Source organism: Prunus avium, chromosome 7 (assembly GCF_965620075.1).
Source record: "Prunus avium chromosome 7, drPruAviu1.hap1.1, whole genome shotgun sequence".
Lineage (NCBI taxonomy): Eukaryota > Viridiplantae > Streptophyta > Magnoliopsida > Rosales > Rosaceae > Prunus > Prunus avium.
Window position 1 is genome coordinate 38,172,789 of NC_142290.1, and position 27,742 is coordinate 38,200,530.

The 27,742-nt window shown below is 38.9% G+C and overlaps 5 protein-coding genes across 10 annotated transcripts; 1 reads left to right on the top strand and 4 right to left on the bottom strand.

The window, feature by feature from the left end:
* Positions 1–3,558: 3,558 nt before the first annotated feature.
* On the bottom strand, positions 3,559–10,593 carry LOC110752621 (ENHANCED DISEASE RESISTANCE protein (DUF1336)). 2 transcript variants are annotated; one of them, XM_021953323.2, is made up of 22 exons: positions 10,015–10,593; positions 9,844–9,918; positions 9,678–9,731; positions 9,322–9,387; positions 9,017–9,075; positions 8,702–8,778; positions 8,224–8,349; positions 8,032–8,066; positions 7,794–7,894; positions 7,642–7,725; positions 7,345–7,409; positions 7,115–7,186; positions 6,659–6,829; positions 6,258–6,442; positions 6,092–6,128; positions 5,651–5,826; positions 5,375–5,476; positions 5,220–5,267; positions 4,843–4,986; positions 4,655–4,750; positions 4,192–4,293; positions 3,559–3,860 (listed from the first exon to the last, which is right to left on the bottom strand). In XM_021953323.2, the coding sequence occupies exons 1-22, from the start codon at positions 10,306–10,308 to the stop codon at positions 3,768–3,770; spliced, it is 2,262 nt and encodes a 753-aa protein (XP_021809015.1). In that variant the 5' UTR covers positions 10,309–10,593; the 3' UTR covers positions 3,559–3,767. The 2 variants fall into 2 exon arrangements, with proteins under 2 accessions (XP_021809015.1, XP_021809014.1); XM_021953322.2 differs by having other exon boundaries at positions 7,630–7,725; positions 10,015–10,592.
* Positions 10,594–11,543: 950 nt separating this feature from the next.
* On the bottom strand, positions 11,544–13,761 carry LOC110752624 (uncharacterized). 2 transcript variants are annotated; one of them, XM_088255822.1, is made up of 4 exons: positions 13,604–13,729; positions 12,895–13,262; positions 12,402–12,628; positions 11,544–11,974 (listed from the first exon to the last, which is right to left on the bottom strand). In XM_088255822.1, exons 3-4 carry the CDS (start codon positions 12,582–12,584, stop codon positions 11,693–11,695), a joined length of 465 nt encoding a protein of 154 aa, XP_088111948.1. In that variant the 5' UTR covers positions 12,585–12,628; positions 12,895–13,262; positions 13,604–13,729; the 3' UTR covers positions 11,544–11,692. The 2 variants fall into 2 exon arrangements, with proteins under 2 accessions (XP_088111948.1, XP_021809018.2); XM_021953326.2 differs by lacking the exon at positions 12,895–13,262 and having other exon boundaries at positions 13,604–13,761.
* A 625-nt stretch (positions 13,762–14,386) lies between these two features.
* On the top strand, positions 14,387–15,562 carry LOC110752639 (uncharacterized). Its single transcript, XM_021953342.2, has one exon. It carries the CDS (start codon positions 14,500–14,502, stop codon positions 15,115–15,117), a length of 618 nt encoding a protein of 205 aa, XP_021809034.1. The 5' UTR covers positions 14,387–14,499; the 3' UTR covers positions 15,118–15,562.
* Positions 15,563–15,952: 390 nt separating this feature from the next.
* STP7 (sugar transporter protein 7) lies at positions 15,953–18,797 on the bottom strand. The gene is made up of 4 exons (XM_021953325.2): positions 18,517–18,797; positions 17,541–17,860; positions 16,634–17,260; positions 15,953–16,518 (listed from the first exon to the last, which is right to left on the bottom strand). Exons 1-4 carry the CDS (start codon positions 18,659–18,661, stop codon positions 16,057–16,059), a joined length of 1,554 nt encoding a protein of 517 aa, XP_021809017.2. The 5' UTR covers positions 18,662–18,797; the 3' UTR covers positions 15,953–16,056.
* A 1,863-nt stretch (positions 18,798–20,660) lies between these two features.
* On the bottom strand, positions 20,661–25,929 carry LOC110752618 (adenylate kinase family protein). 4 transcript variants are annotated; one of them, XR_015836979.1, is made up of 19 exons: positions 25,583–25,929; positions 25,364–25,465; positions 25,095–25,223; positions 24,868–25,002; positions 24,433–24,579; positions 24,077–24,151; positions 23,878–23,986; positions 23,632–23,660; positions 23,413–23,541; positions 22,801–22,836; positions 22,656–22,736; positions 22,428–22,566; positions 22,047–22,126; positions 21,866–21,931; positions 21,559–21,588; positions 21,375–21,484; positions 21,139–21,276; positions 20,984–21,061; positions 20,661–20,896 (listed from the first exon to the last, which is right to left on the bottom strand). XR_015836979.1 is itself a non-coding variant. In XM_021953316.2 (19 exons), the coding sequence occupies exons 1-19, from the start codon at positions 25,766–25,768 to the stop codon at positions 20,872–20,874; spliced, it is 1,776 nt and encodes a 591-aa protein (XP_021809008.1). In that variant the 5' UTR covers positions 25,769–25,925; the 3' UTR covers positions 20,661–20,871. The 4 variants fall into 4 exon arrangements, 3 of the variants coding, with proteins under 3 accessions (XP_021809008.1, XP_021809009.1, XP_021809010.1); XM_021953316.2 differs by having other exon boundaries at positions 20,984–21,013; positions 25,583–25,925; XM_021953317.2 differs by having other exon boundaries at positions 20,984–21,013; positions 23,878–23,971; positions 25,583–25,922.
* Between the last annotated feature and the right edge of the window lie 1,813 nt (positions 25,930–27,742).

Here is a 27,742-nt window from a genome sequence, read left to right on the forward strand (position 1 = left end):
TTATTTGGATGGTGTTGGCCATTAAGAATAAAGCTTTCATCTCACAGGAAGGCAGGGAATCTCTTTTTCCCACTGGAAAGAATCCAATAAGAGAGCAGAGAGCAGAGAGCAGAGAGCAGTGACTTGAATTCTGAATTGGTATTTGCGCACCGTGGGACATAAGTTCACAGGAAGAGAGGATCAATCAATATATGTATCGAAAATAGTAAAGGTGTATTGTGTGTGTACAGTCTCTTTCGGCTGGATGGCTTCTTCAAGCAAATTGCTCCTCATCCTCACTATTATATTATAACAAGATATGTATTCTTTGGTAATTATTAAAAGACTACTCTGTTTAGGCCTAATAAGTAACCACCACCTTCGTGATGTTCAGGTACAAAGTTTCACTCAAAAAAGGTTCCTAGTGCAACTTGAGGAGATGATTCATTAGTTAATTCGAACGACAGATAAATCATAATACGTGATTAATTGTTTAATTTATTATTTTAAGACTATCAACTGTTCTTTGATTGTGATTCTTATAAGATAATCTTCTCAGTAATGATGGTCCATAATGCATGTTTATTACCTTTTGCTGTTTCCTTGCAATAATGGCTGTCACCTACAGTGTTCATGGTGCACATCAGCACAAGGGTGAGCACAAGAAACACTCTCATGCAAGGATATCACTTTAACACAATGACATGCTGGATATCTTTTTCACATATCATTATGTTATTGGCCGGATATAACAAAATAATGTTATCTCGGTTACAAGTAAGTTTTTCTAGGTGGGCACAATAAATAATTTCTAAGCTTTGAGAAAAATATGAACAATACATACATTAGGGAGGGACACAATTTCAAAGCTAAAAAAAAAAAAAAAAAATTTATATGCAGCCAAATCAGCTTCAAGGTAATAACTTGTTGTTAATGAGATTGTAATAAGTACAAGAATTGATAAATATGATTGAGGATATTTGAAATGACAGTGGCAGGTGCTGAGGAGCAGTGAGTGCAGGGGGAAAGGGAAGGTAAAGGAGTAAAGACAAGGTTGCTGTTCAATAAAAGAAGTCACCTTTTTCTTGATTTATTATGAGCAGAGCCTTTTGTGTTCCTTGAGGGAAGGACATTCACAAAAGGGTTTCGCCCATTCTTGAATCTTGACCTTAACAGTGAATTCCAGGGATGAGAGTTCGTGTGGGTGGGTGCATGCGTGCGTGTTTTCTTGAACCTTTTTGCTATATGTTTTCTAAAATTGAACGATTTTATTGAGCAGTAAGTAAGCTGTGGCCTCTATGGCAGTGGCCTCCCAGGAGGTTATATTACAGTGGAATCATTTTGCCTTTGTTAAGTATGTAGGGATGGATTAGTTAGCTTAGGGGTATTGAAACCCTTCAAACAAAACCAGATCTTTGTTGTTGGATCATGATGGAGGTAAAATTGAGATAGGTTTCCTTAAGCACGCATCATGTACGTGTACATCCTTATGGGTGGAAAAAAACTATGCATGGGTGGCTTTGTGATGAAATGGGTCAACATCTACTTTTAGGTTAAAACGTGTGATGCCCAGAAGAAAAGCAAATAGAGGAAAGTAAGACTGCTAAAAAGCATTAGAGTTTTTAGAATTAATGTATTAAAAGTGTATAAAGGACCAGAAAAGCCTGTCTTATTATTATCAGTACAGAAACAGAAGCACTTATTTTGGTTTAATAAAAAATGGAAAAATCTAGGGCCATACATACAAAGTACAAACATACATGTCATGCAAATCTCTGTTGATTCAAAGGAAACAGTGCCAATTGGTAATTCAAGTTTTGGGTTTACCATTATCACGGCTCACGAGACCAGAGGGGCCTGCAAGCAAGCAATGGTTCACTAACTTCACACACAGAGCTACCCTGACAATTAATTCCCTCACGAAATCTCGTGACTCTCTTAAATGTAAACCTGCTGCTATGCCATATAATGCCATGTATAAACACTTGCACTTTTTTAAGTACTGCATCTGCTCTGCTGCAAGACATTGCACATTTTGTCATGTTCCTATTTCACTTTGCCGCTTGCTAGTGGTGGCTCTGTGATAAAAGTGGCAACAACCGTCCTTTAAGAATCTATGGTTCTTTTTGGCCCAAGTAAAAGTGATGGTATAAATGAGTGATCAAAACATGGTATCTCGTGTTTTAGCCCAGAAGATGATGCAATGGTGTTGAATGTAGATAAAAAAACAAAAACAAAAAAAACTAGCCGAAGAAGTTTCCACCCGACAGGGTAGGTTTGAAATTGAAGAGCAAACTTCACTATTTCAAGTTTCAACCTCTGCTTTGATTTGAATTGGATTTGCGTTTGTCCGTGTGCTGAGAACATCACATCTTTTTATTTTGGAAAGTAATTTACCCGAATTGGATTCCCATTAGAGTCAAAAAGTGTAGGAGCTTATTATATTTGATCTGATACCTCCCTTCATCCAATCGTATACATGAAGTACAATTAAAAATTTATTAAACCTAGATTTTCTCAGAAATTCTGTTTTACCCCATTCTTCATATGTGGGGCAAGATTCCCACTGACCACCTTGCTTTGAAATGAGATATGGTGTACATGAAGTTAGTTGGGTCTAATTTAGGGAGGGAGACTTTCGTGCAACAAGGATAGTATTTTTTGCTATTTTCAGTTAATAGCGCAATGACACACTGGATAACTTTTTCACATATCATTGCATTATTGACTGAAAATAGCAAAATAATGTTATCCCATTACAAGAAAGGTTTTTTTGTTAATTTAGAGATTAAAATAGGGGAAACATTTAGTCAAAATATTAGTGGTGCAGAAACTAATAAGCAAAATGGGATTAACATTTTGCCATTTTGCTAAAAAAAAAGGCATCAATCAATCAATCATGCATAAAGTATTGTATAATACATAAAAGAAAAGAAAAGCAAAGATAGAGTGGGTGGAGTTAATAAAGTGATTGAAGAAAGGGGCCCTCTTCATCCCTCCATGATCTAACTCTATAACACTCATCCATCTTTCAATTATAGTAGTTTTCACTTGTGCTTTTGATTGTTAGTAATAACCCTTAAACCTGTCTTAAGCGTTACATCAACACCATCAGCATAATCCCCCTACTTAGATTTAACATCATTCAGGATTTCGTGAAAAAAAATAGACAAGGGAATGCCAGAGTAATTGTATAACCTTCACATATACGACTCTCAATCACCAAAAGTAACGTTCCGTAACAATAATAAACTCTCTGACAATAACACTTTCCAGAAAGCTAAGGGAGAGGAGTTTTGATGTATGTGTTTTCAGCCTATATATATACATGGTTGCAATTTACTTGTTTGCGCCTCTATTTTTTTTTCACTGCATCTTTTAGCACACAAAGCTTAGAATCTTATATTATACGTACAGCATATTTGGGAATAATTGAAATATCATTTTGTTAAGTACATCTTCTGCAAGACCAGTTTTGTATGCATCAAAATGAAATGGAAGAAATCAAGTATAACAGCCTATATACTGACAGAGTATGAACTCAAGTTTGGTCCTTGAAAGTTGAAACTGCAGACGGAATTTGGATAAAGAAAACAAGTGGAAGAAATGGTCTTCCATCTTTGTATTACTTCATATTTCATGTGATAACAGTCAATTATTGTTTCATTCTACAGTAGACCAAAATCCCGGTGACTCTTACAAAAAAATGAGGAAAAAGAAAACAACCCCGTTGAAGCAATAGCTCATGACAAAGGTCGTAAAAATGACTAAAGAATGTTGATACAACATCAAACCTCCAAACGGACAGCAGAGTCGAGCTTCAAACGATTTAGTCGAACAGTCCCAAGAATGTACTCGGGCAACTCCGCCTCCTCTTTTGCCTGCAAGCAAAGTATGTGTTTATCACATGCAACCAGGTTACATCAATATTTTTGCTATGCTCTGTTTTTTATGATATATTTTTGCAATGTTACTAGAAGCTCTCTTTATCCATCCTTCTCCCTATTGGATATACCTCTCTCTCTCTCTCTCTCTCTCTCTCTCTCTCTCCACACAGACACACATGCATGTCTATGGGTGAAAGTACAAATTGTATATGACCAATACTTAGCTCTCTTCAACAAGTTCAGAACACGTTCACACCAAAAGAAGACCAAAAGTTGATATAAGGAAAACTGTACCCAAGAATGCAACAATCATAAAGACACAAACCTCTATCAAAATGGCAAGGTCAACCACTATGCTCGTGACATATCCTAGGACAAGTCCGATGACACTCCTTGCTACAGATGATGATCCAATATCCACATCAATCTGAAAAGTTGAAGTAGTTTGTTTCATTAAAAAAATAAAAAAACAAGCAGAATATAGCAGGCCAATCATTAGAGATGCCCCATAAGCAATCAAGAAAGGTTAAAATGCTTGAAATAACAGTTTTAGTTCTACACTGTCAAGTAAGTCTCTGCTTGTATCATAGAAAAATTGCTTTAGGAAAAAGCCACTCATAGATTTGTTATTGCTACAAATAGTTATATAGATTCTTTGAAAGTTTGTTCAGTTACTAAACTTCTCAAACTAGAAAAAACTCAAAAATAATTTTACAGTTGACTGAAAGTTGAGGAACACATCAGGATCCTCAAATAGAGGGAACTGCACAATAATATGATAAAATTACCTCTAGAAAGTTGTCTTGTCTGAAATATTTGCAAGTCACAGCTTTCCCCAATAGGCAAGCTTTTGTTCCAACAGCACGCTTGACCATCCAATATCCCTGTAACAGTAGACAACCATTAGCTACTCTTTTCCATCAAACGTAGAACACCCACGCGCCTATGCATACTTTAGAGTTAAAGCATAACATACCTCAACGATACTAGGAATTAACTTAAATCGTGCATCACGAAACATGTCACTCCCATCCACAAATTGAGCAAACAAAGAACCTGGCTTTGCAGGTCTGTCAGAAGCATAGTAAAGTGCCAAACTATAGTTTGGTTTTGCGGGAACCTGAAACAGAAAAACGACATATCATAAAGATAGTATGTGGGCAGTTCACTTATCAACATAGTTCAACGTATATCTCTCATTATCTTCTAAACCTAGCATTATTGGTCAAGTATCAGACATATATCAAATATGAGACAAGATTGGGACTACTTGTTGTCTGCACTTCTGTAAATGACAAACAGTCATCCCATTTCCTAGCAAGGGAATGGTTTGGGAGGAATTCATATACATACCTGGAGATTAATGACAAGTACAAATGGAAGCTTCTTTCCAGCCTGTGACTGAAATCAAGAAGGGTATGCTTAGACAGAAATCAGAAATGAACTTTCAAATTAACAAGTTACTTTATCAATATAAAAGCAATTCGAACATGAAAAACTAACTCTACCTGAAGAGGACTCCGTGGATGGAGTGCAATCCTATCTAAGCTTTTATCAACTTTGAACCAATCTACTGCTATGAGCTTGAGAAGGGGATCTCCTCCCATTACCTGGAAAGAGTGAGTCAGCAATGAGCATAAGAAGATGACCGGAAGTCATCGAATTTTGTGCTGAATGTTCCAAGGAAAAAAAAGGGAAACTAAACCAAAATCCATATACTGATCGAATGTACAAAAACAGTGCAAGTTCTCAGTCAAATTAGTTCAAGGCAGAGTACAGCCCACCTTGGAATTGTCCTTAAGGTAGTTCTTTCCCCTGATCATAAATCCCGTACCGCTTGGACATGTCCAACAATTTGTGTCACCCTCATCCTTCCCATTGCGCAATGAACCATGGCATTGGCTTGGATCAATCATGACAGGAGCCACTTCAGAATCCAGTTCCTTATTAGCATCTGCAGCTGTATCCAGAATGACCTATACTTGAGCACTGATAATTTTTTAAAAAGGGTAAACAATAATGACAAACCAGTCTTTGAATGTATTCATGTCTTTTGGTTCTTAAATAAGTAAAAAAATTTATAAAAAAGAAAGCAAAAAGAAGGGACACCATTCTAGTACGCAGGAAGGCTACATAAGATGGCTTCACTCTTGAAACTGATGATAATAATTTAGGGTAGCATAATAGATCAATGCACAATTAAAAGTACTTAGAAGTGAGCAAACCTGAGGTTCGCTTCAAGGCCAAGTTCAATTTTGAATCCTGCAAAGTATAGAGGGTGGCTATTAATATCTGGAATTCAAATAATATCTCAATACAAATGTGAGATGCAATAAATTGGACCACGAATAGTGTTCCATTCCAAGATGAAGAAAACCAGAAAAGGAAAACCTTGTTGTCAAGTTCTTCGTCAGAAGATGAAGAGTCCGCAGACATTGCATCATAAAACTCATCCTTGACTTCTGACTCCTCAAATTCAGCATTGGAAACGGAAACTTCAGATAGTTTTGATTGGATAACTGTAGTAGAAGATTCAAATTTGAGTGCAGGATTTGCTCCAATATATTCCTTAAGACCTGAACGATTACAAAAACAAAAGAAACATAACTGCCTTTACAATAAACATTTTACGAAATACTTGAGATATCTCATGTTATATGGTTTTGGAAACCAGTTTAAGGGTAGGTAGGTTGAGTTACAGTTCTCACATCAAGGGTTTTTTTTATAGCATAGAACACTCGGATCATAAATTCAAAACAAAACAGAAAAATATAGATAATTAATGTCCCAACCTCCCACTTGGCACAATAATGCATAAGGTACACTCTTTTCAAACTTTGAGCAGTGATTTTTCTTCCATCTGCACCAGCCCGCAGAATTTATCTCTAACATTTGAGTGACAAGACATCTTGGAGTATTTGAACCCATGGATGTGTTCAAATTTCTAATCTCCCAAGTAGATGCTGCGATACAAATTAAAAACATAAAAAGAACACCAACTTAATGAAGAAACAGAGACTTTCTGATAGCAGAAATTGAGCTTCATTGACGAGAACAAAAAAAAAAACAAGCATCATCAGATTTGGGAAAACAAATGTTATCAAGTGCTACAAATCTGTGCTAGCAAGCCAGTCAATTCATCCTAAAATTTGCAAGGGTTTTATAAAACCACAGCAAGTGGTACAAATCTTTGATATCAAGCTTCACTAATTATCAATTTCTTCTGTAAAGCAGATAAAATCTCTTACGATTTATTTTTGTACGACGATATCCAGATATTGGAGGCTTCTTCTTATGAACAGCTGGGAAATGCAAGATTGCTGCATTAAGATTAACAAAAGATATCAGCAAAATAGGAAGGCAAAAGCCATGTTTTCTTGAGGACAAAAATGAAGCAAGCGATAGTTAAGCTCTACTCCCTACTTCACAAAGTGAAATTATACTCAGATTGATAATGCTGAAATTTATATAGTCTTACTATATGTTCCGTCTTGTCCGCAAAACCATTGCCTAGAAAAGATAAAATCTCTTTTCGAATGCCACCTGTATAACATGTTGAGTAACAAATGAAAACCTCACGATGATGAAACAATAAACAGAATGCAGACTGACTTTATTATGTTAAGAAGCCATGTTCTATTAACTAATGCATTGCAAAATTTCCACTATATATAAAACATTAAATAAGGGCTTGATCAGTAAAATTAAGATGAAGGTATTTTCTCAAAGATTAAAGAGAGGTAGTCACGTCTAACATCATTACCGAGTAAGATACCTAGGATCAAATGTCCCATAGACAACATCCAGGTGCCCATCATAAGAATCTAACAACTCCAAGTCACCTGTCAGCATATCCCACCTGAAAAGAAAATTATTAGACAGAGAAAATTTGTATAGTGATATATTTATTATGTTAAGACAACTTACTCATATCTCTGATGTCGCTCAAGGTTTAAAAGCACTTCGAAAGCAGTATCTGCACTTGCATCGATGACAGCAACAGCCTTGACAATAACACCTTTACCACTCTACCAACAGTGGAATTAATAAAGCATGAGATGATGCTGAGAATGTGATGCATTCTCTTACACGCGCGTACAAACAAACACACAGATGCTCACACACACATACAGAAAAATGCATGTATCTATCTACAACGAGATACCTCAGAGTTAGCAACATCTTCAAATATTCTAACACCTGAAACCAAAAACAACACACGCATGAAGAAAATAAATCAGAAGATTGCATGGTTCACTGAAATCACCAAAATGCAGTCCTAAAAATTCAGTAAGAGAAAGAGATAACTATTCTTTGCCTGCTGATGTCTATCAAGTGAATAGTAAGAGAAGAATACCATTAATTGTTCGCACGCATTTCCACTCATAAGCTTCAATTGCATCATTAATATCTCTTTCGAAGTATCCATCTGTACTACCATTTGCACCCAAGCTTGAGGACTGGCACAAAAGCGTCTCTGGTCCTGTAATACAAAGATATTTTTTTTTTAATTAATAGAGAACTAGTATTATATGTCTCAACTCTCAAATTTGAAGACAAAAATGGATGCTTATGATTATGCGTTTAATAAACATGTAAAAGAACTTATGTAAGAACATAAGCAACCGATATAACCAAGCACCCAAAAAGACTATTTTTAAACCAGATTGTATAGTGGTAAGTGTCGCAAATATGCTAACTTCGTCACTTTAACAAAAAAATTATTTCACTAACATAAATTTCAATAAATATGTCAATTCAATGACCCATGACCAATGAACTTTGGGACCCTGATTGTAGACATTAAAAAATAAGCCATTTACATACCACCTTACCTTGTCCAATTCTTATCAGCTTTTTCAATCCACTTGCATAGCGCCTTACTCTAGGTCGATGGACATCGAGATTGAGCCTTCAATATTAAAAGAGCAAGAAAAAAAGGTCATTTAAAAAGAATATGATATGCACATTGAAGAGAATCAAATTAATTGACTTAATGATACGCCTGTGTGGTAGGTATAAATGTGGAATGCAAGCATACAGATTCCATCATCATATGGAATCCAACAATAAAAACGTGGGTCCTAATCAACATGGCTAATATGAATTACTATGCACGTGTATCACCAATCCAGGAATTGTAAGCGTACTCGGTCTCCATGTTCAGTTTGTTTCTGGCACTACCTCCTCTTGTCAGCTCGAACTCAGCCTGTAATCAGAAGCAGAGTTCCAGTGTATTAAACACAACAATGAACTGGAAACATGCAATTCTCAATCGCATTCGGAACTACATTTTCAACATTTGGAAAATAAAGTACCGGCTCTGTCACAAGGACGACGGTAAATGTTCAATTCGCAAGGTAAGAACACTCTCTACAAGGATAAGTGCCGCCTAGATTTTATACTTTTTTTTTTCTATGTTAGACATGGAATTTTGGTAGGAAACTTGACGTACCTGTTGCTTGGCTTGATCAAAGGCCTCCAGCCATTTTTGGGCTTCTCCAGCCGTAGCACAAGCAATCTTCAGAAACCAATTAATTGTCAACCATCTCATCAAATAAGAGAAAGGAAACCCAAATGTAATGTGTAAAAAGAATCATTTCAACAAGCCTAGGAATATCACAGGGTATGAGAAATGGCTCAAAACTATTAGTACAAACACTTGCCAAGATCACCAATTCAGTATTTGAAAATTCACAAAAGTAACTCTATACAATTCATTCGCATCATTTCTTGTAAACTGGAAACAATGACATTCGCATTCTAGCAGTAGCTGCAAAAATGAATATTTAATATGGCGCCAAAACTTACTTCTCCCTTCTTTGATTCATCCAATCGATTGAAAAACCGTAGAACGTAAACATCCTGCAAAAAGAGAGAAACAAGCATCCACAGCAACTTGAAAATGCTCCATATTAATTAATAAATTCAATGGTTGCATTGTATAGAATCACTTAAAAGTTAAATATAAATTTACCCCATAGTAGACCTTTCGACGCCCAACCTCCTCCAGCATAAGTGTAGGCCCAACAACGCCCCTCCGAATGGGTTTCTGGCCGACACAGAGCAAATATTTACAAACAAGGAAATTGAAAAAGAAAATGGAATTGGTAATTAATTAAGTAAGAAGGAATTGAATTAGGCTTACAATGCCGGGATTCTCGTGAGGGTCACGCTTGTACATCTCGACATACTTGCCGCGGATGAAGAGGAAGCGGAGGTGACAATACTCGTGGCCGATGGAGTTGACGCCCAAATGATAAACCCAACCAAAATATTCAAATGTGGAGGACCCTCTCTGATCTTCTCCTCCTCCTCCTCCTCCACCTCCTCCTCCTCCCAGTAATCCGCTCATCGTGCTCACCTCGGACCGTTCGCTCCCCACCTTCTTTAACGTCGACGGCGACGACGACGACGACGACGGAGACGGTAACGCATCCATCGTGGTCAAAAGCTAGCCTAGCCTACTAGGAGGCAGAGGCAGGGGAAGCTATATATTAATTAATTGGGAGCTGCTTAGCTTTGTACGATCGATCCTTCTCTCAGGGAAACGATCGGGGGAGGTCCGAGAGGAGCGAGAGAGAGAGAGAGATCATGGAGGGAGGGAGAGGGAGAGGGAGAGGGGAGGAAGATGATGATCACTCTCCCACTGCTTTCTTGCAATTCTGTATTTGCTATCTTTGAGTTTCTACTTTCTATATTTTCCAACTTATAATTAACCAGCGGGAAAATCGGTGTGGCCTTCCTTCTTATATGTAATTCGTTTCTTCTAGCAGGCGTGGGGGGACCGTACGTTTACGTTGTTGGTGTTGTGGGCTCCACTTCAGATTGATGGAGGGGGGTCAACATGCAGAATTTGGCAGTACACTGTACACGGACTTGCTACGTAAATTAATAAACGAAACGCGTCGTATTTATATTTGTATCCCCTTGTAATTAACAAAATACGGAATTAAAATACATTATGAACTTAATTACCCAAATAAGCTAATCTTCCAAATAAAAAAGTGCATTAATAACCAACCCTCTAAAACAAGTACAACGAGCTTTGATTTGGAACTTCCCTAGCCTCTAAATCTAATAATGGATGATGATGATAAGTAAATATTTCTTTTGGAAGGACGACAGGGACAAATTATGTATTTTGTTGCTAACTTTGTTTCCCTTTAGATGGTTTTTTCATGTAGCAATTTGGCATTACTGCTTCTGCATGGGAAAAATAACTCGTATGGTTTTAATTCTTTTTTGTTTTAATACATGGCATGTTAGGATGCCTAATTGAATGGTTTAAACGGGAAGGGATTGGGATCAAGTCATGTGCAATATAGCTTTGCCCCATCCCTCTCGGGCGGGTGAGATTCTTACAGTTCATTATTTTTCCATGACCTTTTGCCTTGTAGTTGTAGGCGCCCATCCATCCTCATCCAGCAAAGTTTAGATACAAGGAAGTTCCAAACATGGATCCTTCTAATTCAAGTAAACCAATTCCCAGGACCACTCAACATCAAACTAAAACACTTTTCATTCGTTCAGGTCAATGTAGAGTCACTTCCACATTGCTCTTTTCAACTCTCAGAAGACGTTTAGATTCTCTAACATCAGATGATCAAGTTCATCTTCAATGGGTTCCGTACACTAGCCAATTGAGAAACAAGAACTTTAGGTGCACCAACCATATCAAAACTAAAAGCTCACAACATTTAATACATTGATAAGCCAATTCTCACCCAACATAGTTCATAGAACTTACTGCTACCAAACCTTATGACAAACATAAATCCGGAATTTCAACAAAATGCCAACGAACCATCCCTGACAGAATTACATTACCCTTCAGTTGGATTTCCTCCTTGGTCCACATCATATTCATCATCGTCATCATCCTCATCCTCATCCACGTCCTCATCCTCATCATCATCATATATGCTGTTCCGATGAAGCCTATTGACTTCACTATTTGCATCCTCTTCACTACGAAATTCCAGTCCATACTTCGTGTCTCGGTGTTTAACCAAAAGCCAGCGCAGCAATCTATCTTCCTTGTTCAAGTAATGCAGCTCCTTGTTGATGTTAGGTGTAGCCATCATCGTCATTTGCATTAGTTGACCCTATACCATATACCAAATTGATTTATAATAAAATTTTATCTGGTCAAAATGAGATAAGAATTTTTTTGTATTCAGAAAGAAATAACAACTAGACAACCTACGGAGATAGAAAAAGGACAGAATCCTATGAAAGTATCCATGATTTTGCGATACATTGTCCTTTCTAATTTCAAGGTATGAAATACAAATTAATTATGTATATCAGCAGGAAGCTTCAGTGGCATCATCGTGACCCTAAAGTTATAGCAAAATAGCATCTAACAAGTTCACTTTGAAAACATCCGCAAATGCAATGCAATAAACAATAGGCTTGCTCTCACATTGCAAAATGAAACAATTCAAAACAACTAAAAGAGGCCTGAAATCTAAGTTACAATAACAACTATTTCAATAAAACTTACTAGGTTGCAGAAAAAAACAAACCCACCTGATAATATCTGCCATCAAGCTTCTTAACACCATAGCCCAACTGAACAGTGCCAAATGACTTCATGTCAGTAAGAACTCCATTTCTTCTGTAAACATGTTTGCTTACTCTAGCAACCAAGTCCATCAGAGCCTCCTTCCTTACATGGGGTTTCACCAGAAGCATACAATCATACAGAGGCATTTCTTTCTCTTTTCCTTTTGTGCAGCTCAACTGGCTTTTTAAAACTGTACGCATATACACAAATACCATTAACAGAAATCCAAGGCCAACAAATTATAAACCCTAAATCAATGAAAAAATGAACTTCCAACAATGTTGTATAATTTATAAATTATATTCACAGTTAAAATTGAAGTTTATTAACCAAAATCATAATTATTTTGAATTATAAATTAATACCAAAATCATGCAAAATAAAAGGATATATAAATTATAAAGTACCATAATTGATATAAAACATGGGGAAAAACGAAAAAGTTAAGCATAATACTTGAAATGAAAGGCCTCTAAGTCTTAACTCTTCCTCCTCTCCATATCCCTCCGAGCGGGTCGCGGCCTGGTGGTGGTGGTCTTTCGTGAGAGAGAGAGAGAGAGAGAGGGAGGGAGACGGCTCAGAGGAGAGAGAGGCAGCGTGCGGGTTTTCTTTAAAGTCAGGAAATTTTTTTTTTTTTAAAAAGAACCCGACCCGCCTAGGCGGTGTCCTCCCGCCTAGAGTCCACATAGGGGGTGTAGTCCCGCCTAGAGCCGCATAGGCGGTGTCCTCCCGCCTAGAGTCCGCATAGGCGGTGTACTCCCGCCTAGAGCCCGCCTAGGCCGCCTAGGAGCCTAGGCGCCGCCTTTTCGAACACTCACTGGTCCCTTAGGCACCAAATAAAGATGAAAGTTGAATATTTTCAGCAACCCCTTGAAAATATAAATAAAAAGGACTAATGTAAACAAATTAGCATATACATAATCACAACCACCACAACCCATACCCAACGTCAACAAATCCCAAAACATGACAACCCTAAATCCCCAAAATAACAGCCCTAATTAGACTCAGACGAAGTTACAGGGAAAATAAAACTAATTTATATCATGGCTGATAAAGCAAACAGAAAATGAACCAAGAATTGGAAAATTAAAATCCAAGAATGAGTCAATTGCGTCCAAAAGTTAAAATCCAAGGGGAAAGGCGCGGGGAAGGAGCTCAGTACCTTGTAGTCTTTCTTAGGGGACTGAGAAAGCTTCAAAGAGCGCCCGCCCAGACGGAGGAGAAGGCGAAGGCGAACAGGCCGATAAAAATGGAGTTAATATCATTCTCTGTGATCTCTAAATCTGGGCCGTAAATTATGAACAAACGGATGAAAATGGGCCACGTTCCCCAAACATTTTCACCTAAGGCCAGCCCGATCCAATTTATTGATGGATCAACGATCTCACCAGGCCTAACCTCACCCGTTGAAGAGGTTGTGGATGTATAATAGCAGAAGAGCACGTGGTTGGCACGTGTACACCAAAAGGCCTGCCTCAGCCTCGTTCGGGGTTCAAATCGATCCGTTCGTAGGCCGGACCTCAAACCAGGCGGTTTCAGACTCAAACCGTCAAAACAATTGAAAAAAGAGAAGGCCCAAACAGCCCAACGAAAGTCTGTTGACAAAGGCAACACGTGTTGATAAGAACAAGCGCTACAGCCATTCACTTGAAGACACGTGGTTTGTCGGTCCCTTTCTCGGCATCTAAGGTCCTTGCCATACATATCATTTTCCCATCTATCGTACCAAATTTACAAAAGGTTACCATCGTAATTTTAAAAAGAGAAAGTGCAACGTGGTAATTGAATAATGGTAAAACTGCAAAACCAAGTTGGTCAAATTTCACCAAGCGGGTAAAGCCTAGCCTACTCACGCGCCTTAGACGGTTCCAAACCTCACGCCACGTCACGTGAATTATCGAAACCTCTCTATAAATACACACACACACACATGGTATGCAAAATATAGGCATTCCTTCTACTAAAACAAATTTCCAGAAAGCAAAACAGGAGCGTCAGAAGTATATTATTTTCTTTTTTCATTTTCATTCTCTATTCTCTCTCTTCTCCTCAGGGAAAATGGGGACGGCGTTTCTTCGCTCCCAGGATTGCCTTCGAGGGCGGTTTCGCCACGAAGCCCTAACCCTAACCCCTCGCTCCGGATCACGCCGAAGCCCTAATTTTTCTAACCCGAACCCTAATCCCAGCCCCAACTATGGCTCTAACGCTAATCTTCATCAATCTCGCCGCCGGAAGAGAAGTCCGATGGGATTCCAATCCAATCAACATGATCGCGCTCGAGATCGGTACTCTGATCGCGCCATGGTTGCGAAGGTCCCGGCCAAAAACCTGGTGATGGGCCAGGTCAAGATCCTGAGGCGCGGGGAGGCCTTGAGCCCGGAGAAGAACAACCGAGGACTCGGAGTTGTTTCCGGCGATGCTGGCAAGCCGAGGGCAAAGATCGAAGATGTTCCAGATTTGGTACTGGGATCGACGGACCGTTTGGGCCCCGACCCGGAGACCGTGCAGAAGCAGATTAAGGTTGCAGAATTCAAGGTCATGGATGCGATTTACGCTGGATCGAGCGCCTTCTACGCGTCTCCACCTCCGAGCTCAGTGCCTTTGCCTGCTTTTTTGGGAAGGAACGGCACGGCGACGAGCGATCTGCGTCGGTTGCTGCGACTCGATTCGGTGTGACCACTCGGCGGCATTCGATGGCTGGAAAGCAGGGGAAAGGGTCTGGCTTGGCAATCTGGCAGTAGGGGTGCTTGAATCGATTGATAGATGATGAATACGAGAGATAGTTGAAAATTGTTCGGTTTGTCTCAATTGCTTCCTTTATTTTTTCAAGAGGAAAGTTATATTGAGTGCTAGCAAATGATAGTGTGTTGCTAAGTTTCTTAATATGAAAGAAGAAGAAGAAAAGGAGTAAGTAGTAGGAAGTTTGAGTCTTGCTTTGTATATCCTCAAGTAGGAGTAAATGTGTGTGAGTTTATGGGCTCGTAGAAGTTAAAATGATGTAATTGGAGTCTGCGTCTGTTTCGTCTTCTATTCCCACTATAATGTTAGTAGTGTGTACTCATAACTCATCAAGAACAAGATAATGTGTGTTGGAATAAAATCTTAGATTTGTACTGCTTAATGTTGCTGGCAATCATTTTGTCATGTTTTGCAAGTTCTCTCTCCCGCCGTTGGTTTGAATGCTTATCTTTGTTGTTGTTGATGCCAAGCCTCTGGTGCTGATGGTGGGAAATGGGATTCGAAGTTTTTCTTGTTAGAATTGGTTTTGGGAATAATATAGGTGCCCTGCCACTACAACAAGGCTGCTGCAGTTTCATTTCTTGTTGGTAAATAAAAGAATCTGTTAAAACGAAAACCTCAGGCTCACACAAGAAGACAGCAGCACTGCAAGGCACAAGGCTCAATCCTGTGATCAAATAAGAAATGGACGTTTTTATTTTTGAAGGGTTGCTTTCTTGCTTGCATGCTGCAGTCAACACAAGAGATTGATCTGGGGCTGAGAATCCTGAGATCATATAAATAAAGGCATAGATATTGATTTGATACTGCTGCTGACTTAATTGTAAGGGTGGTCATGTGCTTGCTTCATTTACATCCGCTACACTCTAAAACATGTCACACTGTTGAGTTGTTTGGCCTAGGACTAATAGAGCTATCAACTTCAGGATATTCAGGCACTATCCTCTTCCAGAACCAGTGCTTTCTCCACATCAGTATCATCTCTTCAATAGGAATTCCTTTGGTTTCAGGCAGGAACACGTAAACAAACACCGTCATCACAGTAATCCACCCAGCAAAGAAGAGAAAGATCCCGAATTTTAACGCACATAGGAGGGCAAGAAAAGACTGTGCTATGATGAAGGTGAACAGAAGGTTCACAGCCACTGTAACGCTTTGTCCGGCTGATCGGGTTTCCAGTGGGAATATCTCGCTTGGCACTGTCCAGCCGAGCGGACCCCATGACCATCCGAAAGCTACCACGAAGAGGCAGATCACTGCCACCACCAATACTGAGAATCCTTTTGATAGCTCTTGATTCTCACCTAACTTGACCCCCAAGATTATGGCGACTATGACCTGTTTCACATTCAAGAGGAGAGAATATTAAGTGTTTAGGAAGCCTTCTAGAAATCCAAAGGAAAGAAGGAATTTTAATCAGTTGTTAGTGTTTATGAAGAGAGATCAATTTTACCTGGCATATAATCATTATTATTCCACCACTAATGAGCAAAACTCTTCGACCGAGCTTGTCAACTATTGCAATAGATACCAGTGTAGATGAAACAAGAACTGCTCCAGTTAAAGCAGAGGAGTAGAGAGCAGCATTTCCCCCAAACCCCATACTTTGAAACAACACTGGAGCATAGAAGAGGATTGAATTTATGCCTGTGAGGATCTGGAATGTTGGCATGAAGATTGCCATAACCAGTTGAGGCCTGTTCCTTCTCTCCAGGATGTTTCTGAAAGGGTGCTTTATTGCACTAGCAAACTCACTTGCATCTAACATGTCCTGAAACTCTGCCCTGACATTTTCAGTTCCTCTGATTCTCTCCAGAAGTTTTCGTCCTTCTTCTTTACTTCCTCGTTCAATTAAGCTATTTGGTGTCTCAGGAAGAAATATTCCTCCCACTGTCATTACTATAGCAGGTACTATAGCCAGGCCTAGAGAGAGCCTCCAACCCCATGGTTCGAGCTTTTGTGTTCCGTAGTTTACCATGTTCGCTATGAAGATTCCTAGCGTAGTTGCCAACTGAAACATCATGTTTAAGCCTCCTCGAAGATGAGTCGGCGCCATCTCTGATAGATATAGTGGAATAGCCTTTTAAGACACAAGAAGGAGGCAGAAAAAATCAGTTTTATTTTAACATTGAGGGTGCTTAACCATACAGTTGGTTATATTCTGATTCATCTACAGTCTATGGTCAATAAATTGTTGCCAGAAAGAAGTCATTGTCTCTTCTGTAAATTAGATACCTTTGAGTCCTTAATTAATATTCTCACATTCGTGCTTCTCACCCTGTCATTTGGCTCATGTGGTAGGCCTTAAAGGAAAACAAATTTACATTCGGTAGTGATTAAGGGTAAGCGAAGTGTGATACCTGATTTCCAAATCCGATACCAACACCAAGCATGATCCGACCCAAGAGAAGCATGGCCAAATTGGCAGCTGCAGCATTTAGAGTTGCTCCAACAAGGAAACTGATTCCACCACAGATTATACTTCTGCGCCGTCCATAGTTTCTTGTAACTGGAGAAGCCACCAAAGATGCAACTAAACCGGCGAGGTACAGAGAAGAGGTGAATGCTGCAAGACCTTGGTTGTCGTACTTGCAGTAGTTGTTTTCATGTGCAAGCATTTTTTGTTTGTACACCGTTTTGAAGAATTTATGAAGAAATCCATCCATTGAGGTAACCCCACCTATTGATTGTTAACCAACATTTTAAATGAAATCTTCAGTAAGACTATCCCCTCAATATTTCACACGCATTCAGTTACAAATTAATGCTAAAGTTCCAATACTTTGTGATAGCTTCATTTTCTGCTGATTGATTCATTCATGACCATCAAAAAGTAGAGTAAATTCACATGAATCAATCTGCTGATAGACTAACCATGACATTTTTCATACTTTCTAAATTCTTATATTATATTAGAGCAAAAAGTAGCAGAAATCAGGAATTGCAATCTAGATCTCGGTGGAGCAGCCTCTGGAAACACTGCATGTTCTACATATATAATTCAGTTTCTATTCTGTTGTTTCTGGTTTCAATGATAATTAATCTCATCACCATTTGTTGCATGTTAAACTTGTATTTCTCTGTTTCTCAACCAGATTTCTTAACCAGGGAAAAGTGATGCATATTTTTCTCCCTTCTCTTTTTTAGCCAGCCAGATATGCAGAATTTATAATACCAGGTATAAAAGCAGAACTTTTCAACATTAACTTTGCTTTCGTGTCATCATTCTATACCTGTACGTCTTGGTTGATTACCTCATCAAAGCCAAAAAAGGCCCAGAATCTAAAGAAAAGAGATTGCAGGTGGGTGGGTGCGGTGAGGAAATGAAAAGGTTACCTGAAATTCCGATATCATAACCGAAAAGTGAGCCGCCAACGGCAGCAACAATGCAGGCAACGATAACATAAGCGGTGAGCTTGCCTTGGTACTGCTCTGCTCTCTCCTTGGCCACGCCGGCTGGAGCAAAAGACCCACCTGCCATTTCCAAACAGAGAGGAGCTGCTTCTGAAACTTCACCAATTTCTCTGAGATTCTGATCTGATGGTACAACACACAGAAACAACGTTTTCAACCTTGTGAAATGAAATGAATGGATATGATGAGCCTGCCTCACTTGGGTTTGGTTCGGGTTTTTTATATCAAAATCCCAGTTGACTGAAATGAAAATGAAATCCCCACTTGGCTCTCTGAATAGGACAGAAGTAATGTCCCGTAGTGTTGAGCTTAGAAAATGAAGAAAAGAAACTTTATTTATGTTTATGTGTGTAAGCAAAGAAAGAGGAAACTACATCTTACTGTCCTTTTGTTTTCTTTTTTTGTTTCGGGAGCGATATTCACTGCCTTGTAAAGTCATACTCATGTCATGTGGTCACTGGAGTGCGGAAGTAATGTGGGGAAGAGTGAATAGCTCCCCTTTTTTTGTTGCAATGTTATAACTTATTATAATGGTCGACATATCTAATTCTTACCTTAACCTGGATTTTTTTAAAGATCTAGCCATAAATTTTCCATTTTGGTTGATTTTACATTGTAACTGTACCGTACGGTTTATCCTTTCCTTATCCCAAGTGGATGAGACATTCATTTATGGTAAAGCAACCAACAGATCCCTTCACAGAAGGAAATGCAATTCCTTGAATATTTACATTTGGATTTTGAGTTTATTATTTCCTTGTGTGTGGATAGCCCTGTTGTGGTGCATGAATAAAAAGAAAGAGTGTTGAATTGAATCGGTGATGTAAGGCCGTATCTACAATATTCAAGAATGAAATCAGGAAAACTAGAACACAGAGAGAGAGAGAGAGAGAGAGAGAGAGAGAGAGAGAGAGAGAGAGAGGTCTCAATTCACTTTTATGATGATGATGATGAGTCAAAATGTGGATGGTCTTTTTTGTTGAATTGTAGCCTCCACTGTCCACTTTGGTGGGCTGGGCAGATTGTTGCATGCTTTTGGTTTCATATTTGATCCAGAATCTCAGATGATGTCTGCTCTGTTTGGAGTTGGGTGAGTGAGACAATATGTATGGTATAGTCTTAGTCTTACTTTTGCAAGCCTTTAGCCATTCCGCAATTATATTAGCACAAAAGTTTGATGCTTTGGATCACACACAAAAAGGGCAAAGGAAAGGTGCTGGATTTTAGTAAGATAATCTTCTTCTTTTTTATATATTAATATTCTGGATTTTAGTAATTCTTGTAATTTAAGATGAGCAGCTGGCTGTGAACCCCTTGAATGATTGTTGGTTAGTTTGCCTCTAGAATGATTGTTGGGGAATATCCCAATCAATATTTCTTTCTTTCTAGTATTGCAGGCAAATCTGACTGATGACGTGTCCCAGAAAACGCAAAAAGGTGGTGTAAGTTAGGCTCTTTTTATAAAAGAAACTGCAGAAGTTTTCCTCCTCATATTCAATAGCATCAAAGTTAGGCTTAGGATAGATGAACTTCCCAAAGTGGAGGGTATCTTTTCTCAATATAAACAAGTAAATAAAACAAGGGTTTAAAAAGACAAGTCGCAGCAACTCATTCAAGGCTGAGTGAGTGGATTCTATAAACATCAAGATGATTGTACAATTTGTCATCTCAGTCTTATCAACAAATACCAAGAAAAGCAAAAGGCATTTTCCCATCTCATTTTATTTTGTTTATTGATTACGTTTACCATTTGATTATGAATCGAAAAGAAATGAGAGAGAGGTTAGGCTGTCACTCAAATTTATAATTAGCAAGAGTTATTTATGCTTATACTAAAAAAATATCAGTATTCTATGCATATGAGGTTGCGTGCTGCGGTGATCCTATCTTATGGTCCAACTAACCTAGGTGGTGTCTTTTCGTGGATCAACTACTAATTCCACAACAAAGTCACACTAATTTATTTAATATTAAATTTATTAGATATTAATAATCAGAAAGGTTGAATTTTGTGTGATTTTTCTGCGGTTCTCTCTTATCCTCAAACGCATTAATAACAATAAGCATAAATTTCTCAACCAGATCATTTCATTGGAAAGGTTTGATTACATTTTGTTTCTCTTCTCTATATACCCCTGCTTTAAGCTTCCATGATGCCTAGAAGCAAACTCCCCAATTGACTGACAGAAAGCATTTTAAAAGGTGTAGGATTCATCCTTGTTGGCTAATATACTAACATGTGATGCAGACTACATATGTACTGCTTTTAGTTTCCACTCAAAATATACCACTTAAGAATCCCCTGCAATTTGAAAAGGAAAGAAATAGTTAAAATAGCATACCAGAGCGTTGTAGCTACAAACACTTCTGTAAGTTGAAGGTTTCTTACCAGAATCCCAAGGCTTTCTTACTCTCATTTCTGCAAAAGTTGATTGAGATGGAATCATTCAGTCAGGGAAGTGCTGGTCTATCAATTTTAAGGAATGAAACAAAGATAAGGGCAAGTGATTTCATGAAAACAAATTATCCTTAGTGAGAGTTTACCTAGGCTTTCCTTCGAAAGCATCATTCACTTCATCGGCACTTGGCTTTGCAGGAAATGTAGACAAGATAACATACTTCTCTTTCCCAGAAGGGTCATCCACCCTCTTGTACAGTTCGTAACGATATGGATAAGACATCCTAAGACATGAGGTGAAAAGTGTTGAGTGCACTTAGAAATGTCTGTTCATAACATTTCAGGCGTGGCATAGTGGAGTAGCAAGTCACACTAAGCTTACCTGAGAGCACCCATAATTGGATATTGGGTTCCTGCATAATAGAGAAGCCGAAACAAATAGCAATTTTCGAATGATGAAGCATACTCCAATCTCTTGTCGCGCCCCATGGTCTTTAAAAGGAAACACAGTCAAGAAATTGATTGGTTTCTATCAAGTTAATTGAAGTCACTAGTTCTTGACTTACTTGCATGATTCCACTCGAAGCAGGCAAATCCTGAAATTTAAAAAACTCCATCAATACATCCATTTAAAAACAAGAAATTGCATAGTGTTGCTTAATGTTTTCTGCAAATCCATAATATGATACCAGAAAAGACCCTAGATTGGTCAGTGTACTACTCATAAGCCATAACTTCAAAGCGAAACAATTTCACGATTTTTAATTAGATTTCCTTCACAAAGTTTTAAGTAATGAGGAAAGGGAATAAATGTGGATATCACTAAACTGTAACTGCAAATCATTTTATCAAGGTGTAGCATAGAAACTAAACCTTGAGCCTGGGATTGATAAGAATTACTGGTCGGTCCCCAGCAGCATCAGTCATAGCTCTTAGATCCTGTAAATTTAATAAAAGGGCTCTTATCACAACAGAAAGGTAGAAATAAAGCATGTCAAGTACAATTGTTCTCTCCAACTACAATAGTGGAACATTCAATCATCAAGATGCTTACATCGATAATACAATTCCCAACAGCATTTTGAGGAGCTACTAAGATAAACAGGTCATCTTGCTCATCAACCTCTTTGCCACCTGCACTTGACAAAAGAGAGACTAAGGGTATGGATATCATAATCATGTCCTGTAGAACATATTTGGAAAAAAGGTGAATTTTCATGTTAAGTGGAGCAACTAGCAGACAAGGACTGAATCTCCAATGCATCAATCATTGATTTGGAGAAGAGTTGTGTTAATGAGTTATACACATCATCACGAATTCATAATGGAAGGAGCATTATTCCAAATGTCTCAAGGCATTTGGAGGACCAATATCTAGAGATGCAGTAAAATGAACATCAACTGTCGAGCTGACAAATGCATGACATTTCTGTACCTATAGAACCAATATTGATAAACGTCCCCATAGCCTCATATTCACCCCAGTCCATGAACTCCAAGATTTTTCGAGTACCAGCAAGCTGTAATGGCATTCCAGCAAGAGCGCCTTCCCCCATAGAGCCTTGAACACAAACCTGACAAGCAAAATTTTGGATGACTCCTGGAAGAGCTTACATTATCATTGGCCACAAATCTAAATCAGTAGCAACCAGGACTAAATTACCTTGACATGTTTCCCATCATCGGCAAATGAAAGAGCAAGAGATCGAACAAGTTCCATTAAGGTACCTATTCGATAAACATCCTGTGCATCAAAGATATGGTTAACTCCAAACAGATTTAGGAATACTAAGGTAAATGTACCTTACCATTTCTGGGTTCAGCTCTGGAATATTAATCTCCACCTGCCAATTTTCAAAGACTGATTAAGATAAATAATAGAGTTATCGAAACGGAAGATGATAGTAAAATAAGACTGTAAATGATTTTGTGTAACATAGTGGATGATGTCTCCAGATTAACCAGACACCTAAGTCCTGACTGAAATAATTGTAATCCCCTGTTTACCAAGGTTATTTGATGTCAGTCAAGGGGTCTCAAGAACTACAGCATCTCGCCTGACAGTGCAGTAGCCAAAAAGAAATAAAATGCCCAAGAAAGAGATGATATGGTAAGGCTACGAGTTTGTCCACTGCTCCGAAACTATATTAGACGATATGTTCTAAGTTCTAAGTAGGAAGACAAATTTCGTCTTACTAAATTAAGAATAATTCCCTATGATAAATGGTTGAGAATGTACAGGAGCATCTCACAACCCAGCTTGAAAATAGGTTACAAAATCAACAGAGATTTGTATATGTAACAAGCACAGTTCACCTTGGTACTTGAAGTTGCCTTAACATGCCTTACCAGGCCCAATGGTTTATATCCATGATCACCTATGCATTATAATTTATAAGTAGAAATGACCAATAAGAAACCTTTAGTCGAGTTCTTCCATCATTTATTGCTCTTTGGGTGGCCTGCAGCACATCCTCATAGAAATATTTCCTGATGTCTCTAGAATGTGGAATGTTATTCAATTTAGTAGGAATTCCCCTCCAATTATCCTGTAAAATTGCAAAAGAAAAATTAGAAAGGAACTATAACAAATTATTTATCTGGATTAAAGATGACTGATTCTATAACTAAACTTATACCTGGACTGAAGTTGACTGATTTGATTTCCCTGGAAAATGGAAAATTCTTAAAATCATCATGCACAGTAATTTAGAAAACTCATTTAGGAACAAGTAACGTCACCAAAAATAGATTAAGACTCTCTTACAAAATCAATAGAGAAATAAGCTGCACACATTCTGAAAGAAACTCAGCTCCATATAAGTATTAATCACTTAAGTTAGGACAAACTCATATAATGAGCTTCAGGTCCTGAACAGACTTACCTAATTTCATCTTCATTTCTTTATCTTTCTGCACTTGTGACAGTATAGAGTCTATTACTTCAAAAACTACTTCCTTAGGATGGTTCCCATCGATCTGTGGTTTCAAGAGCTATAGTGTAAAATATGAAGTCCTCTACACAGATTCATATAAAGAAATCGGAAAAGGAAAAATGATAACACTATATCACTAAACACTCACCTTTTTCATTATGTGGGAGTAAGTGGTTGAGATTGCATCTGCATTTTGCTTGTATATTTCAAGGCGTGACTTCACCTAAATGGAAAACGGAATGAAGTCAAAAGCTTCTGAGGCCCTATTTGATGGAATTCACCTAATCTGAACTTAGTATATTATATATCCTTTCATACTAATACTATACACATCCTAATGGATTTTATCTGCTCCAAAGTATTGCCACATCACATATAAAGGAAGAATGGACAATATGTCAAGTTACATGTGCATATTAGAAAATCACTTACAAGTTACATATGTTTATGAGAAATCACTTTGAATACCAAAGTAGGACAGAAATTCATGATGTCAAACCATACCTTTTCCTCGGTGTCATCAGGACGGGTAATAAGTCTTGCTTTAATTTCCTCCGTCTCTGGAGGGAAACTTTTAAGATGGTAAATCTTCCCTGTAACTGGATCTAGCCTTCTTCCAATACATCTGTCGATTAGAATTTCATCAGGAACCTGAGTATTAAGAAATAACGACTATGTAAAGATCAATTCTGTTTGTACAAAGTTTGTATGGATGCAATTGAGATGACTAAGGGGAAAAACTTCTTAAAAATACACATGCATGAAACTACTTTTTAGCAAAGTTATAATTTCCTTCCCAAATGTCACTCACCAAAAGACACCCAACCGTATTTGTCAAAACTAAGACATTATGAGTTGGAATTAAATGAAACAGCTAACATACATCATAAGGAATTCAGTAGAAGTAGAAAGCTTCCATTATATACAAGACTCACATACATCTAATACAATGTAAACATCTGGTATTATCTTCAAACTTTGCAGGCTTTGTGCTTGGTTAAAACTTCGGGGGTAGCCATCTAGAAGCCACCCGCTTTCTTTTGCGTCTTCCCGTGATAATCGTGCTGTGACCATCTACAAAGCAAGTGTTTTCGATATGATTACCAACTATTTGATAAGGGAAACATACACCATGTAAGATTTTGAGTCATGAGTTGATAGAATACCGCAGTCACGACTTCATCAGGGACCAGACGGCCAGCATTCATGAACTCTTTGGCTTTGTTTCCAATTTCTGTCCCAGATGACACTTCAGCTCTTAGAAGGTCCCCCGTTGATACGTGTACCAATCCAAACTGAAGAACCAAGAGAAAGAAAGAACTCATCAGTCATAGAAAACGGGCTATCCATTCCAAACACACACAGCAGGCCCTTCTATATATAATCTTAACTCATAAACAATGAACAAGTAACTTATATCTATTAAAATGGTTACCTTGCGGACAATCAATTCACACTGAGTTCCTTTGCCTGATGCCGGTGCACCGGATATCATCACCTTCAGAGGCTCTTTTAAAGAACAGTTGAGTTTCAGTCCCTGTCAAAAACAGAACAGAAAGTGTACAATTAATATTCTTGTTTAATTATAAAACAAGAAGAAGAAATTGACATCAAGCACAAGGTTCATATCTGTTTTTCTTTTCTTTTCTTATACATTGGATTTGTAGGTAATCCTCAAATGGGCATTGCTGTAGAGTCGCAGAGAGCAGAGACGATGAGAAGATGGGTCAAGCGATACAGAGGAAGAAGAAAAAGAAGAAGAGGAAAAAGGAGAAAAAGGAAATAGCGAGGGAGAATATAAACTGGAGGAGTGAACTGGAGAAAGTGAGGTGGGCAACATTCTTCTGCTCTCACTGTGTATGAAAGAGAGAGAAAGAGGAGAGAGAGTTTTGGGTAGAAGTTTAAGCAATGGGGTAAAGGCAGGCCAACAAGTTTAAGCGGCTGATGCTAACGGAAAAACAGACACCACGAGTTATGTTTTCTCTATTGGAAAGGCTGTCTTTTTGGTGGCTTTTGACAGTTTTGTCCTGCTGGCCATTTATATGATAGGGGCCTCTCTCTCTCTTTTGGGGGGCAAGGCAAGGCAAGTGTCACGGCCCGCATGTTGGAGGTTCAACCCAACAACTATTGGGCCCTTCTAGAAGATTCATTTGTGAAGGTCAAGCCCAACAAGAGAAGCTCAAGGCCCGGCCCGTCGGATGGATCATTCTAGATCCCTTTACTTAATGTCTAGATTCAATGTATCTATAAAGTTAGGTAGCAACGATTCTAGACCGTTAGATTGTTTCGATCCTAGCCCTCCATTTTAGGGTTTGGTGAGCTAGGACCTCTATATAAGGAGGGTTCCTCATTAGGAATCCTCACCTCACAACTTGTAAAGCATAGTAGCAATACAAGCAAATATTCTCCCAAACTCTCTCAAGTGTCCTTAAGTGTTCTTGAGCGTTCTTATCGTTCTTGCTCTTGTTCTTGTGTTCTTGCTTGGTTCGATCTTAGTTTGCAGGAAGGAAGGCTGACTTAGCTTGTTCGGAGAGGCGATCAAGTCTAAGGCCGCACGGAAGGAAGACTTCAAGAGTCATCCCGTGACAGTTGGTATCAGAGCTGAAGCTCGAATCATTCGAAGAAACATGTCGAAGAGCGAATCCGATATAGATTGTGATACATCCAAGGTGAATATGGAGCGTGGGGGCAAATCAAAAAGGGAACGATCTAGAGATGTCGTAGCCACGATGGAGAAGCGGCTTTCTAAGATGGAGAATGCCGTGAACGAGTTTGATCAGAGACTCGAGGAGGACGTCCTTACGAAGGTGGGTTTCGAAGCTTTTGTGGAAGAGCTTCAAGGCCAATTCCAGGGAGCCCTCAACTCCGCGCTAGACATGATGAAGCTAGATGTCCAAACCAAGCTGGATCACTTCTTGGCGGAGCTTACTGCGCTTCGTGATGAGGTGAAGGATGTGAAGGGAGATTGGGCCTTGTGCAAGGAAGCTGTCCTGAACAAGACTCGGACTCCGAAGGAACCAAAGGTGTTAGATTCCTTCAAACCCAAAGCTTTCAATGGGAAGAGGGAAGCGAAGGAGCTAGACACATTCTTGTGGAATATCGAAAGGTATTTCAAGTATCTGAAGATGGACGATGATGAGTCCAGAATCACTACGGCAACATTATTTCTCACCGACAACGCTCTCATGTGGTGGCGTCGTCGATCCATGGAAATCGACCAAGGTACGTTTACACTAGATACCTGGGATGCATTTAAAAAGGATATTATGCTGCATTTCTATCCAGAGAATGCCAAGTATGAGGCAAAGGAGAAGCTGAGATGGCTAAAGCAGACGGGGAGCGTGAAAGACTATGTCACCACGTTCACCAACCTGTTGTTCGAGGTGCCAACCATGACAGATGAAGACAAGCTCATGTACTTCATGAGTGGCCTACAGAATTGGGCCAAACTAGAGTTGCAAAGGAGACATGTCCAAACCCTGTCAGAGGCAATTGCTGCAGCCGAGTCTCTTGTGGAGTTCAAGAAGACAGATCAAGGTGACTCAAAGTTCAAAGGCAAGAAAAGTAGCAGTGGATCCGGTGGGGGAGATAACAAGCCGAAGGAGGGTAGCAAGTCGGGAGATAAGTCCGACAGTCACAAGCCATTTGCGAAGAAGAATGACAAAAGTGACAAGGGGAAGGACAAGTCGAAGCTAGCTTGCTACTTGTGCGACGGACCGCACATGATGCGGGATTGCCCACAAAAGAAAGCCTTGAATGCCATGAACCAGGAGAAGGAAGAGGAGGCCAACAGGGAAGCAGGGATGGGAGCCAT